Source organism: Cebus imitator, unplaced genomic scaffold (assembly GCF_001604975.1).
Source record: "Cebus imitator isolate Cc_AM_T3 unplaced genomic scaffold, Cebus_imitator-1.0 Scaffold197, whole genome shotgun sequence".
NCBI lineage: Eukaryota > Metazoa > Chordata > Mammalia > Primates > Cebidae > Cebus > Cebus imitator.
Genome location: NW_016107512.1, coordinates 781144 through 794480, shown reverse-complemented (window position 1 = coordinate 794480; position 13337 = coordinate 781144). Strand labels below are relative to the sequence as shown.

Below are 13337 nucleotides of genomic sequence, written 5' to 3'. Positions count from 1 at the left end.
AAAAAAAAAAAAAAAAAAAAAAAAGAAAGAAAAACGGGTAAAAGTTTAAATATCTGGGTTGGCTGCAGAAAGCAACTGGTCCAAATACTTGAGAAAACAATCTATTATACATGAATTTAAAATGAATAGCTCCTTTAGGTTCAAGTACATGGAGAAACTAGAACCAGGGATAAATAAAGTACTACCTAACAACAGACCTTGAGAGGTGCACTGTCATCAAAGACAAAAGAAATAACAAAATACCAGTTATTTACTTCGCTATAACAATGTCTGTAAATGCTAAAGACAGAAAACCACCTAAATGTTCATGGGGGACCAGATAAATGAAAGGGTTACATCCACATAATGGAAGAAAAAGCAGCTGTGAGGAACGGTGCAGCTCCTCCCTGACAGACGTGGAAGGACCGCCAAGATACAGCCGGGGAAAAAGCGAGAAGAGAACAGTGTGTGATCTGCTGTTTCTGTTCAAAATAACAATTAAAAAAATGTCTCTAGAAGGATACACAAGAGGCTGGTGAGACAGTTGCTCTGTGGGAGGGAAAGTGGGTGTCAGGGAACAGGATGGGAGGGATTGTCACCATACATCTTTTCGCACGCTCTGAATTTTGAAACATATGATTGTATTTCCCAGTCTAACAAAATAACATTAGGCCCAACTGACTGTAGTAAATTGTTACTAGAATCTTTGTCTTGAAGTCTTTTTATTTTTCACAGAAAGGCATATATCCAAATCTCCACCTGACATCACCACCTGATGTTTAACAAGCATCTCAAACTTAACTTGTCTATGTTGAAGACACAAACATGAACTCCTAACTTCCCACACACACCTCTTCCACCCACTGGTTGTTCCTATTTTGGCTGAAGGCAATTCTATCTTTCCTATCGTTCAGGCAAAAAAACCTCACAGCTCTCTCTCTCTTCTCTCTCTCATATCTACTCTATCAACTAGTTCTGCTCTGAAAGTGATCTAGAATCTGACCACATAATCTAGGTGACCACATAATCTAGGTGACCACATCTCTCCTATCTTTGCTCCTCCTACCATCTCTCAGTTTACCGTGACAGCATACTAACTGGTCTCTCTGCTTCTGCCTGCCCTCTATAGCCCGTCCTCAGCACAGCAACCTGCTGATCCTGTTAGCAAACCTACATCAGATCCTGACCTTCCTCTGCTCAACATCTCCAGTGGCTCCGTCTTACTGAGTAAATGGCAAAGTGTCTACTATAACCTTTAAGACCCTGTAAGATCTGACTCCCCATGGGCTGTCTCTGACCTCATCCCCTACTGTTCTCCCTCTTATTCACTCCACCCTGGCCACCCTGATGTCCTTGCTGTTCTTCAATTCAACAGGGAGTTCCCTGTTCAACAGGGCCTCTGCAGCTGCTGCTCCTGCTGCCTAGAATGGCTCCATTCTCAGTCATGTGCCTGCCTTGTTCCCTTCAGGGATTTACTCAAATGTCACCTTCTCAGTCACCCTATCTAATGTTGCACCCCTCCCATCCCCATCCCCATCCCCATCCCCACTTCCTATCTCCTCATTTATTATTTTTCCTTAGCCCCATGAGGGCAGGGAATTTTGGATATTTTGCTTTCTACTAATTCCCCAGCACCTGAAACTGTGCCTGGCCTTGCCCCAGGCACTCATTCAATATTTGTTGAATAAACGATTGAACCCCCAGGACACAGATGTGTCTCTAAGCAAGAGATCAGGTCACACCTGGATCATTACGCAAGCCCTCAAGCAGGCCCCTAACATAAAGCCAGAGACCTGAGGTCGATCATATCTAGGTCCCAGGGTGACAGACTAAGGCAGGGTGGGATAGTTGGGGGGATACTCTGAGGTAGGCAGAAGGTGGGACCCACCATGCTGATATGAAGAGCAAGGTTCTCTGTGTCTGTCTGTTCGTCCTGCTCCGAGGAATCTGTCTCTTCCATTTGTTGCATCTCCAGCTCAGATGGAAGAAGAGCTGTCAGGTAGGGGATGGTGAAAGGTCTGGCAGCAATCACTGGTGAATTGGAAGAGAGGCATGAGTCCGCTGTCACGGAGACCTTGCAGCTAGCCTAGAGTCCTAGAGCCTCACAGGCAATCAGTGAGCAGCACCAAAAGATAATACTAGCTAACTCACTCCAAGTACTTACACAGCAGGCCAGGAAATGTCCCATGGGCTTTACACATGTTATCTTTCACCCCTGCTCCCATCCTATTAAGTAAGTGCCATTAGGCACAGAGAGGTGAAATGACTTTCCCAAGCATGCTGGAAGTGGCAGAATGAGGTTGCAACTCAGGCAATATGACTTCGGAATCTACTTTTTGCCAGGTACAACTGAGATAGGATTGAAATGGGATTATAGACAGAATCCTGGCAACACATGAATTTCGAGATCTTGCACCCAAGGTCAGTTAAACCCCTCTAAGCTTCATTTCCAGAGCAAGAATATTGATTCTTTCGGTCTGAAGGACTCAAGTCCAAAGGCTGGATTTGAGCACTCTGCATATATGCATGTCCACTGAGCTGTAAGACACTCTGGCAAATGAGAGCTCTAGTTCTTCCAAAAAGCAACGAGGATGAGAGGAAGAAATTGATTTAAAAATGATATTAAAAGAAAGAAGACCAAGTGTGGTGGCTTATGCCTATAATCCTAGCACTTTGGGAGGCTGAGGCAGGAGGACTGCTTGAGCCCAGGAGTTTGAGACCAGCCTGGGCAATATGGTGAAATCCTGTCCCTAGGAAAGACAAAATTAGCTGGGTATAATAGTGCAATGTAGTCCCAGCTACTAGGGAGGCTGAGGTGGGAGGCTCACTTGAGTCCAGGAGGTAGAGGCTGTAGTGAGCTGTGTTTGTGCCACTGTACTCAAGCCTGGGGGACAGAGTGAGATCCTGTCTCAAAACAGGAAAAGAAAAGAAAAAGTCTCCGTGGATACTTCTGTGGTAGAATGTGACTGTTAGAAAATACTCTAGAATTGGCTGGGCACGGTGGCTGATGCCTATAATCCCAGCATCTTGGAAGGCTGAGGCGGAGAGATCACTTGAGCTCAGGAGTTTAAGACCAGCCTAGCCAATATGGTGAAACCCCATCTCTACTAAAAATACAAAAAATTAGCCAGGCGTGGTGGTTCATGCCTGTGGTCCCAGCTACTCAGGAGGCTGAGGAAGGAGAATCACTTGAACCCGGGAGGCAGAGGTTGCAGCGAGCAGAGATCCTATCAGTGCACTCCAGCCCGGGTGACACAGCAAGACTCCATCTCAAAAAACTCCACAAAAACTCCAGAATTATTTTTGCTGTGGGTCAGGCGTGAGGTCTCACAGTTAAGAACTAGGTTTGAATGCTACCTACTGGCCATGTTCCTTGAGCAAGTGACTTCATTTCTCTTCTCTTATGCCTTACTGAGGGGTTCCCATGAAGGTGGTGATTGTATCAGTTCCCAACTCAGAGGCTCACGAGAGGATTTAATGAGATAACGTAAGGGAAGTGTTCAGCACAGTATCTGGCACTTAATAACTGGCAGCTGCCGTTATTCCAGAGCCAGGCACACAGCAGGCATTCCACAGGAGCTTGCTGGATGAATCAATCACCTAAACCAACCTCCCTCACTCACCTTTGTAAAATCTGAGGTCTCTGGAAATGAAAGAGCTTGGTCAATGTGGCCAAATAGTGCTGAGATGCAAAGTTAGATGAGACGGGACCTATGAGGGAACATTGCAATGGACAGCTGGCCCCTGATGCCAGTGTTCCTTCTACTACCTGGGCTGCCACTGAGTGTCTCTGATGCCTAGGCCTAGGTCACCCTCAAGGCAACTCAATGGACCTCAAGCAGCCAATCCCAACAGAGGCCTTTACTGTTTTGGAGTCATCAGTTAGGGACAGACTCTTAAGACGTGGGAAAAGGAACCAGAAATCTAAGGGACAAGCTGTGTCCAAGAGAAGGAAAAAGGCTTATTTGTTTCTTCCTACCACGCTGAGAGAAAGGGAACACAGTGTGAGTATTTCTACTTTTTTTTTTTTTTGAGATGGAGTCTTACTCTGTTGCCCGGGCTGGGGTGCAGTGGTGTGATCTGCAACCTCTGCCTCCAGGGTTCAAGTGATTCTCTTGCCTCAGGCTCCTGAGTTGCTAAGATTACAGGCACCTGCCACTACACCCAGCTAATTTTTTATATTTTTTGTGGAGACGGGGTTTCACCATGTTGGTCAGGCTGGTTTCGAACTCCTGACTTTGTGATTCACTCGCCTAGGCCTCCCAAAGAGCTGGGATGACATGTGTGCCAATGCTCCCAGCAGTATGAGTATTTCAAATGATAAGACAGGGTCCATGCAGTGGGGCAACTCTTACATGGAAATGTGCTGACATCATCTTTGAAAAGACTCTGGGTCTCGCCTGTCTTGGCCATGAAACGGGTGAGTGCCCGCTCCACATCGCGCCTCTGGGATGCAGCCTTTTCCCGCAGGACCTGGTAGTCTGACACGGGCTCACGGTATGTCTACAAAGAGAACAGCAAAGACACTGGTGTGATGCCGAAGTATCATTCTGCTATCGTCAGCACCCTGGCTTGCTGTTGCTACGTGCTACTCTCTAAAATGACTTCATACCATTAGTTAGAGCCAAGATCACCAAAGCACAGTAGAAAGGCAGAAAAACAATGTAACCACATTAATATTTATTTCTAATTAAAAATTAAGAAATGTGCAAATACTTGCTGCAGAGATTGTCCTGGGGCCTTCATTCAGCTCCCATGACAGATGGTCTCAGGTCTAAGAGACACATGCTGAATAAAGAGTGGGAGTGCCCCCAGGGAAGCCCTGATGGGGACCACAGGCTCCATCAGCGTAATCTGACCTGGTGTATGGGAATGGCTATTGTGGATTTGTGGATCATACTATCCCATCTTCTTAAATCAGTCCTCACAATATGGATACATTGTTCCAAAAAGATTCCCTCAATGAAAGAGAGGCTGAAAAATCTTATTATACGTGCAAGTGACCAAGAAAATGTCAGGCTGCCACTCTTCCTCCTAATTATGAGCTCGTTGGCAATCAAGTGAAAACGACTGAGATCAGAATGAGAAATGGGCCAAAACATTTTATTATTTTTTGAAGACAGAGCCCTCCTCTGTCACCCAGGCTGGAGTACAGTGGCTTGATCTCGACTCACTGCAACCTCCGCCTCCTGGGTTCAAGCGATTCTCCTGCCTCAGCCTCCTGAGTAGCTGGGACTACAGGTGTGCACCACCACGCCTGGCTAATTTTTGTATTTTTTAATAGAAATGGGTTTCACCATATTGGACAGGCTGGTCTTGAACTCCTGACCTCGTGATCCGCCTGCCTCAGCCTCCCAAAGTGCTGGGATTACAAGCATGAACCTCTGCGCCTGGCCCACATTCTGAGTTTTGAACCACCTTTTCACCAACAAGCTTTCGGGCTAGCCTCTGCCACCTGACAGTCAGTAGGAACTGACTCCATACTTTATACCACACACAGCCCCAGTGTGGCTTTATCACTCACCGGAGTTTTGATGTAAGTGTGGGGATCAGGGAACTCAGGAAAATGGCTGGGGATGTGCGGCGGGTGGGGTCGGTTCTGCCCTGCAGTGAGGGCCTTGGGGGTCACTGGCTGATTAGTCACCGGAGCTGCAACAGAGTCACAACCAATTACCCCTCCACCCAAGACCCTGGTTTCTACAGATTATGGTCTCTCCCTAAAGCCTCCTTTTCTCAAAGAAAATGCCAGACCTCAGTTTTCTAAACAAGTGGTGTTTTGTATTTCAGTCAATAGAAGGTCTTTGATGGCTTAAGGATCTGCACCCCACAATGCCCAGCCTGCTGGCTGATCTTGATGGACGTTCCCTTTGACAACAATCTGCCCATGAGCCTCTTAGGTGGAGGTGGGTGGCTGTGGCCACAGTAACTACATAAGACAGCATGCTAAGGAGCTATGAAAGTTACATGGGCTGCCGATTCTCTTTTCAGAGACCTTGGATAACAGAGACGAACAATGAGCTGGGGACAATACGTGTGGGCTTAATCATAACAAGGGGGATTGAAAATGGCACTTTCCACTGCTACCTTGAAAGGGAGCATTTAAAAAAAAAAAAAAAGCCAACATAAAAAAATTGACTTTAAAGAAAAAATCCAGGCTGGGTGTGGTAGCTCATGCCTGTAATCCCAGCACTTTGGGAGACTGAGGTAGGTGGATCACTTGGGGTCAGGAGTTTGAGACCAGCCTGGCCAACATGAAAAAACCCTGTCTCCACTAAAAATATAAAGGTTAGCTGGGTGTGGTGGTGGGCACCTGTAATCCCAGCTACTTGGGAGGCTAAAGCTGGAGAATAGCTTGAACCTGGGAGGCAGAGGTTGCAGTAGTGAGCAGAGATCATGCCACCGCCCTCCAGCCTGGGTCACAGAGTGAGACTCCATCTCAAAAAAAAAAAAGAAAAAATCCAGTTTATTCTCTCTGGGTCCTACCAGCCCAAACTGGTTACTCTCTACTCAGCTTATGGCACCCAGTTTTACCTGAACTTTGTCATCAAACTTTGTGTAAAGGGCCATATAATAAATGCTTTAGGTTTTACATGTGATACAGTCTCTACCATGACTAAATTCTGCCATTATAGCATGAAAGCAACCACAGATAATAAGTAAATATGGCTGTGTTCTGATAAGATTTTATTTACAAAAACAGGAGGCAGGCTGCCTTTGGCCTATAGGCCACAGTTTACCAACCCTTACACTAAGGAGAACAAGAATCTTCATTTTTCCAAGAAGCATCATTTGCTTTTCTGGGGCTAGAGCACAAGAACCACAGCGATATCTCAGAGACGGTTTACCTTTTGGTGACTGAATTTCACATGCTAATCCCACTAGCCCAAACAAAGATGATATTGCACATAGCCCCAAACATTGGAAGAGAGCCGACAAGGAAGTAGCTACTAATCCAATGTCTGCCATATTCAATTACTTCATTCCACAAGCATTAGTTGATAAATTACTAAGCACCTCAGTTCAGTCACTTACGAGCAGTGATGACCATCCTCTGAGACCGTTTTGCATAAGCAGGGAGAGTGTCCACGTTGAAACCTAAGAGAGAGGAAAACAAGAATCACTGCCAAGACCACTAAATATTGAACACAGAAAGAGGAATAGCATTATGGACAAAGGGCTTAAACGCTCAACTCAATGACCTTGCAGCCTCGCAAAAGAAGCTCTGGCAGAATACCTAACAGGGAGTTATGAGGCCTTTTATATGTGTTCAGAGGAACCTCTCCTGATAACTCTCTCTAGCTCAAAGCAAATCAAGAGAACCATGAGGGAAACCAAGAACACTAGCAGACATGCCTGACTCCTAGGGATTGCTCTTTCCAGTGGCATGGAAGAACTGGAAACTGAAGGTGTACTCACCCATCTCAACAAGTGTGACCACAATATCTGATAGTGTGGGCTGGGTCCTGGCTGTGTGCTCACAGTAAGACTTGGCACTTCTTCCAATTTCTGAAATGTCTAAGAGGGGATTAAAGGCATAAAACTTATTCACAGTTCTTTAGAAAGTTCAACATAGAATTACCATATGAGCCAACAATTCCACTCCTAGGTATATACTCAAATCAATTGAAAGCAGGGATTCAAACAGCTAGTAGTACACCAACAGTCCTAGCAGCATGATTCCCAATAGCCAAAAAGTAGAAACAACCCAGTGTCCACTAACAGGTGAATAACAAAATGTGGTGCATACATACAAAGGAATATTACTCGGCCTTAAAAAGGAAGGAAATTCTGGTAATGTTACAGCATAGATAAACTTGGAAAACATTATGCTACGCCAGGCGTGGTGACTCACACCTGTAATCCCAGCACTTTGGGAGGCCGAGGCAGGTGGATCACCTGAGGTCAGGAGTTCGAGACCAACCTGACCAACATGGCGAAACCCCGTCTCTACTAAAAATACAAAATTTAGCTTAGCATAGTGGTGAGCACTTGTAATCCCCACTATTTGGGAGGCTAAGACATGAGAATAGCTTGAACCCAGGTTGCAGTGAGCTGAGATCAAGCCGTTGCACTCCAGCCTGGGTGACGGAACAAAACTCCATCTCAAAAAATAGAAAAGAAAAGATTATGCTAAGGCAGGGTGGGGTGGCTCTCACTTATAATCCCAGCACTTGGGGAGGCGGAGGCGGGTGGATCACTTGAGGTCAGGAGTTCGAGACCAGCCTGGCCAACATGGTGAAACCCCATCTCTCAGGAGGCTGAGGCAGGAGAATTGCCTGAACCCAGGAGTCGGAGGTTGCGGTGAGCCAAGATCGCGCCATTGCACTCCAGCCTGGGTAACATGAGTGAAACTCCGTNCTCCGTCTCAAAAAAAAAAAAAAAGAAACCCCATCTCTACCAAAAATATAAAAATTTAGCCAGGTGTGGTAGTGCATGCCTGTAATCCCAGCTACTCAGGAGGCTGATGCAGGAGAATCGCTTGAACCGGGAGATGGAGGTTACACTGAGCCAAGATTGCACCACTGTACTCCAGCCTGGGAGACAAAGCAAGACTCCATCTCAAAAAATAAAATAAAGATCATGTTAAGTGAAATAAGGCAGACAGAAAAGACAAATATAAGATTCAACTTATATGAGGTAAACAGAGACAGAAAGTAGATTAGAAGTTACCAGGGGATGCCGGGAACAGTGGCTCACGCCTGTAATCCCAGCACTTAGGGAGGCTGAGGCGGGTGGATCACATGAGGTCGGGAGTTTGAGACCAGCCTGACCAACATGGAGAAACCCCGTCTCTACTACCAATACAAAATTAGCTGGGCATGGTGGTGCATGCCTGTAATCCCAGCTACTCAGGAGGCTGAGGCAGGAGAATACTTGAACCCAGGAGGCGGTTGCGGTAAGCTGAGATCGCACCATTGTGCTACAGCCTGGGCAACAGGAGTGAAACTCCAACTCAAAAAAAAAGAGTTACCAGGGCATGAAGAGGGAGGGATAATGGAGAGTTACTGTTTACGGTTTAGAATGATGAAAAAGTTCTGAAAATAGGGTTGATGGTTGCATAACATTGTGAATGTACTTAATGTTACTGAATTGTACACTTAAAAATGGTTAAAATGGGCCAGACACGGTGACTCCTGCCTGTAATCCTAGCACTTTGGGAGGCCAAGGCAGGCGAATCACGAGGTCAGGAGATCGAGACCATCCTGGTCATGGTAAAACCCCGCCTCTACTAAAATACAAAAAAATTAGCCAGGCATGGTGGCGCACACCTGTAGTCCCAGCTACTCAGGAGGCTGAGGCAGGGGAATCACTTAAACCTGGGAGACAGAGGTTGCAGTGAGCAGAGATCGTGCCACTGCACTCCAGCCTGGCCACAGAGCAAGAATCTGTCTCAAAAAAAAAAAAAAAAAAAAGCTTAAAATGATAAATTTTGTTATGTATATCTCACTGCCACACACATAAAAAGGTCTTACCCTCTGAGGGGCAATTTTTGTTTCTTCTGCCTGAAGCTGAACCTCTATTTAATAGTCATGTTAAAGTCCTTTGGGGAAAAGGGGAAGGTTTCTAAGATGGAGTTTTTGAAGCTGGGCTCCGTGAATGAGTGTCCAAGGTGGATGGGAGGTTTCACAGATATTCTGAAACTGTGTTGAATGTTATACACAAAAAAAGTATTTTTTGGGGAATGGGTCCACAGATTGTATCAAATGCACAAATGGGCCCAAAAGGTAAGGAGCTCCTGCTCTAGGGACCCAGTGGCTCAGAAAATAAAAGCAAGTGGTGGCTGGCAGGTAAGGGTGTCTAACAGAAGACCCACCACCAATTCCCCAGCTACCCTGAGCAAATCACTGATATCAGCCTCTTGACATAACTTTTAAACTCCAAATTCCAGGATTGTTCCAAGAACGGCATTCTTATCTCCTGAGAATGACTAATTCATTCTTTTAGGACAAAGTTCAAAAAGTGGTAGCCTGGGAACCCGTGGTAGGCCCCAAAATATTTCCTGAAGTCCACAGGTCAGAGCTATTTTCAAAATAAAATGAACTCATTATTTGACTTTTTTTTTTTTAGATGGAGTCTTACTGTCCCCAGGCTGGAGTGCAGTGGCGTGATCTTGGCTCACTGCAACCTCTGCCTCCCGAGTTCAATCGATTCCCCTGCCTCAGCCTCTGGAGTGACAGGACTACAGGCACATGCCACCATGCCTGGCTAATTTTTTGTATTTTAGTAGAGACAGGGTTTCACCATGGTGGCCAGGATGGTCTCGATCTCCTGACCTCGTGATCCCCTGCCTCAGCCTCCCAAAGTGCTGGGATTACAGGGGTGAGCCACCGCACCCAGCCTATTTGACTTTTTTACTCTCATTCTCTCATGTAGTTTTCCTGAGTCTGTATGACTTTTGATGACATCATGGGTGTGATGAATAACAGAATATGTGATTGTACATTCTTATTTTCAAAATTTGTTTTATTTTCTAACGTAGCAAATACACATATACAAAAGCTACTTGGGGTCCTCAATATTTATTAATATAAAAGGATTCTGAGAGCTGGGCATGGTAGCACGTGCCTGTAGTCCCAGCTATGTGGGAGGCTTGGGCCCAGAAGTTTGAGGCCAGCCTGGGCAACATAGTGAGACCCCATCTCTAAAGGAATAAATAAATATAGGAGTTCTGAGGCCAAAATGTTTAAGATCACTGCTTTAGGAAAACATTTGGTATGTAAAAGTGCCAGACATCAGCTGCAGAGAGCCACCTTGCCCAAGATCACCTTTCCTGGGGTAGCCCACATCAGTGTTTGATCGAATCCTGAGTATAAAGGCAGAGCCCTTTCAGCTTGATGGGCAATAATGCTCCAGGGGTCCTGGCTGAGTTGTCCATTCTTTGTTGGGCCTGCACTGCACTCCACATCTCCCTCTGCCCAAACCTTTCTCCTACTTCCTTTCATGGTTGTTGATCCCTAAGAAACACCGTAAATACTTCCATCCCTCATTCTAGCCCATCCTCTAAAAGTTCAAAACAGGGAAATATGTTGTACATGCAGAAAAGCATATGTGAGACCACGTTGGGCTTCTAAATCTCAACACATTTCTTTTAAAAGCAGCTTTTTGGCCAGGCGCGGTGGCTCATGCCTGTAATCCCAGCACTTTGGGAGGCTGAGGCAGACAAATCGCCTGAGGTCAGGAGTTCGAGACCAGCCTGGCCAACATGGTGAAACCCCATCTTTACTAAAAATACAAAAATGAGTTGGGCGTGGTGGTGCACACCTGTGATCCCAGCTACTCAGGAGGCTGAGGCAGGAGAACTGCTTGAACCCAGGAGGGGGAGGCTATAGTGAACTGAGATTGTGCCACTGCGCCCCAGCCTGGGCAACAGACTCCGTCTCAAAAAAAAAAAAAAAAAAAAAAGTGGCTTTTTCTTTGTATTACATAATCTAGCATTTGATTACATAATGTGATAATATCTATTGCATGAGGAATTAGTCCTGACTCCCCAACAAAAGTCTTTAAGGGCACCCATAACTCACTCAGAGCTTACGATCTCCCCAGCATTGAATGTTTTATATATATATCTCACACTCACAACTCCATGAGGTACAAAGTGTTATCCCATTTCAAAAATGAGGAAATTGAGGTTCAGAAGGTTCAGTGGCTTGCCCAAGCTTAATAGCGACTTAATAGTGACAGAGTGATGATGTACACTCAGGTCTATCTGATTCTAAAGCCTGTAAGTCACTTCATTATGCTCTTCTTTCTTTCTTTCTTTTGTTGTTGTTTTTGGAGATGGAGTCTTGCTCTATTGCCAGGCTGGAGTGCAGCGCCATAATCTCGGCTCACTGCAACCTCCGCCTCCCAGATTTAAATGATTCTCCTGCCTTAGTCTCCCGAGTAGCTGGGATTAAGGCACCCACCACCATGGCCAGCTAATTTTTAATTTTTTATTAGAGACGGGGTTTCACTATGTTGGCCAGGCTGGTCTTGAACTCCTGACCTCAGGTGACGCACCTGCCTTGGCCTCCCAAAGTGCTGGGAGATTACAGGTATGATCTCCCAGCCAGGCCCATTATGCTTTTTTCTTTTTTCAACTTTTTACATTAAAAAATTTTTTTTCTCCCCTCCTAAGAAAAAAGTTGATCTTCTTTTTCTTAAATCCTCTCAAACACGATCATAAAGCAGGGCACAAAACTGATGTTGGCGTTGACTGGAAAAAGGGCTAATGTTTCCACGGACTCACAGCTCTGCAGCATCTCTGTCAATGTTTCCACGGATGCTTTCTCGGCACTCTCAAACCCGGCCTCTGTCAGCAAGGAGCTCACAACCACTTGCAGGGTTCTCCTCCGGGCCAGATGATAGTTATCAGCAGGGTTAGTGGACTGTTTACTTCCCGATCTCTGTGAATCAGCAGCCCAGAGAGATTTTCATCCAGGAGAAAGATGCAATCACAGAGTTCACACATGGTCAATGGCAAGCAAAAGTTCTTTTACTAAATACTTTTAAAAATCGGTGCTTAACGTTTAAATTTATAGATCTTGGCCAACTGAGTAATAATTGAGCACCCAAGGTGCTTAAAATAGAGACTACTTTCTGACCTAAAACGTACGGTCCCAATAAGATAAAATAGCAGGTCTTTTACCTTCTACTTTAGCAGATTATTAGAATATATAGCTGAAGAAACACGAATGATGGGATGAATAGATCTGTCCCCCAGAAAAAAACAGGATCCCTCTCTTGTGCCCCCCATCTTCACACCATTTCATTGAGAGGGAAAATAAAAACATAAGATGTGACGGCGAGGAGAGGAGGGCAAAAGATAACAGCACGAAAAAGTAAGAAAGCTAAATATTTTGAAAAGGGAATCCCTTTCAACTTCGGCCGGCCAATAAGAAAGCGAAAACAGCATCTTCAGACCAATCAAGGGGTATTCCGGGTTCCCAACCCCCCAACAGCAAACAAGCCAATCAAGACACAGGTCCGCCAACTCCGGAGGCCGCAGCCAAGTCCCGGGGAGGGGGGTGCGTAGGGCCTGAAAGACCCTCCGCCAATAGGACCTCATGGTGGGCCTGGATTTCTGGGGATTAGCTTGTGGCTCGGTCTAGGGGAAAGCTTCAGAATACCGAAACTCTCTCGGCTCCGGCCCGCGCCTCCTGCCCTTACCGTTCCGGAGCCGCCCGCCCCAGCTGTGGCCGCCGCGTCGGCCATCTTGCTCTGGCGTAGTGTGCTCGAGCGCAGGGCGCGATGGGATTTGTAGTCGCGGGGCGGGGCGGGGTGGCCTGCGCCCCTCTAGGTTTTCCGAAGCTCGGTGGGTTACTGGACGCCGCCGGTGACCCCGGCTCACGTGACTTTTTTTTTTTTTTTTTTTTTTT

At 46.0% G+C, this 13337-nt stretch overlaps 1 protein-coding gene across 2 annotated transcripts in view; it reads right to left on the bottom strand.

Moving 5' to 3' along the window:
* Positions 1–13195, bottom strand: part of TAF8 (TATA-box binding protein associated factor 8) — a 20605-nt gene extending 7410 nt beyond the window's left edge. For both annotated transcript variants that reach the window (XM_017547269.2, XM_037745296.1), the window contains exons 1-7: positions 13129–13195; positions 12209–12365; positions 7396–7494; positions 7012–7074; positions 5504–5628; positions 4335–4482; positions 1868–2010 (exon numbers count right to left, since the gene is read on the bottom strand). In XM_017547269.2, coding sequence (XP_017402758.1) covers positions 1868–2010; positions 4335–4482; positions 5504–5628; positions 7012–7074; positions 7396–7494; positions 12209–12365; positions 13129–13173 — 780 coding nt within the window. In that variant the 5' untranslated portion in view covers positions 13174–13195. The remainder of the gene's footprint in view (positions 1–1867; positions 2011–4334; positions 4483–5503; positions 5629–7011; positions 7075–7395; positions 7495–12208; positions 12366–13128) is intronic.
* Positions 13196–13337: the final 142 nt, after the last annotated feature.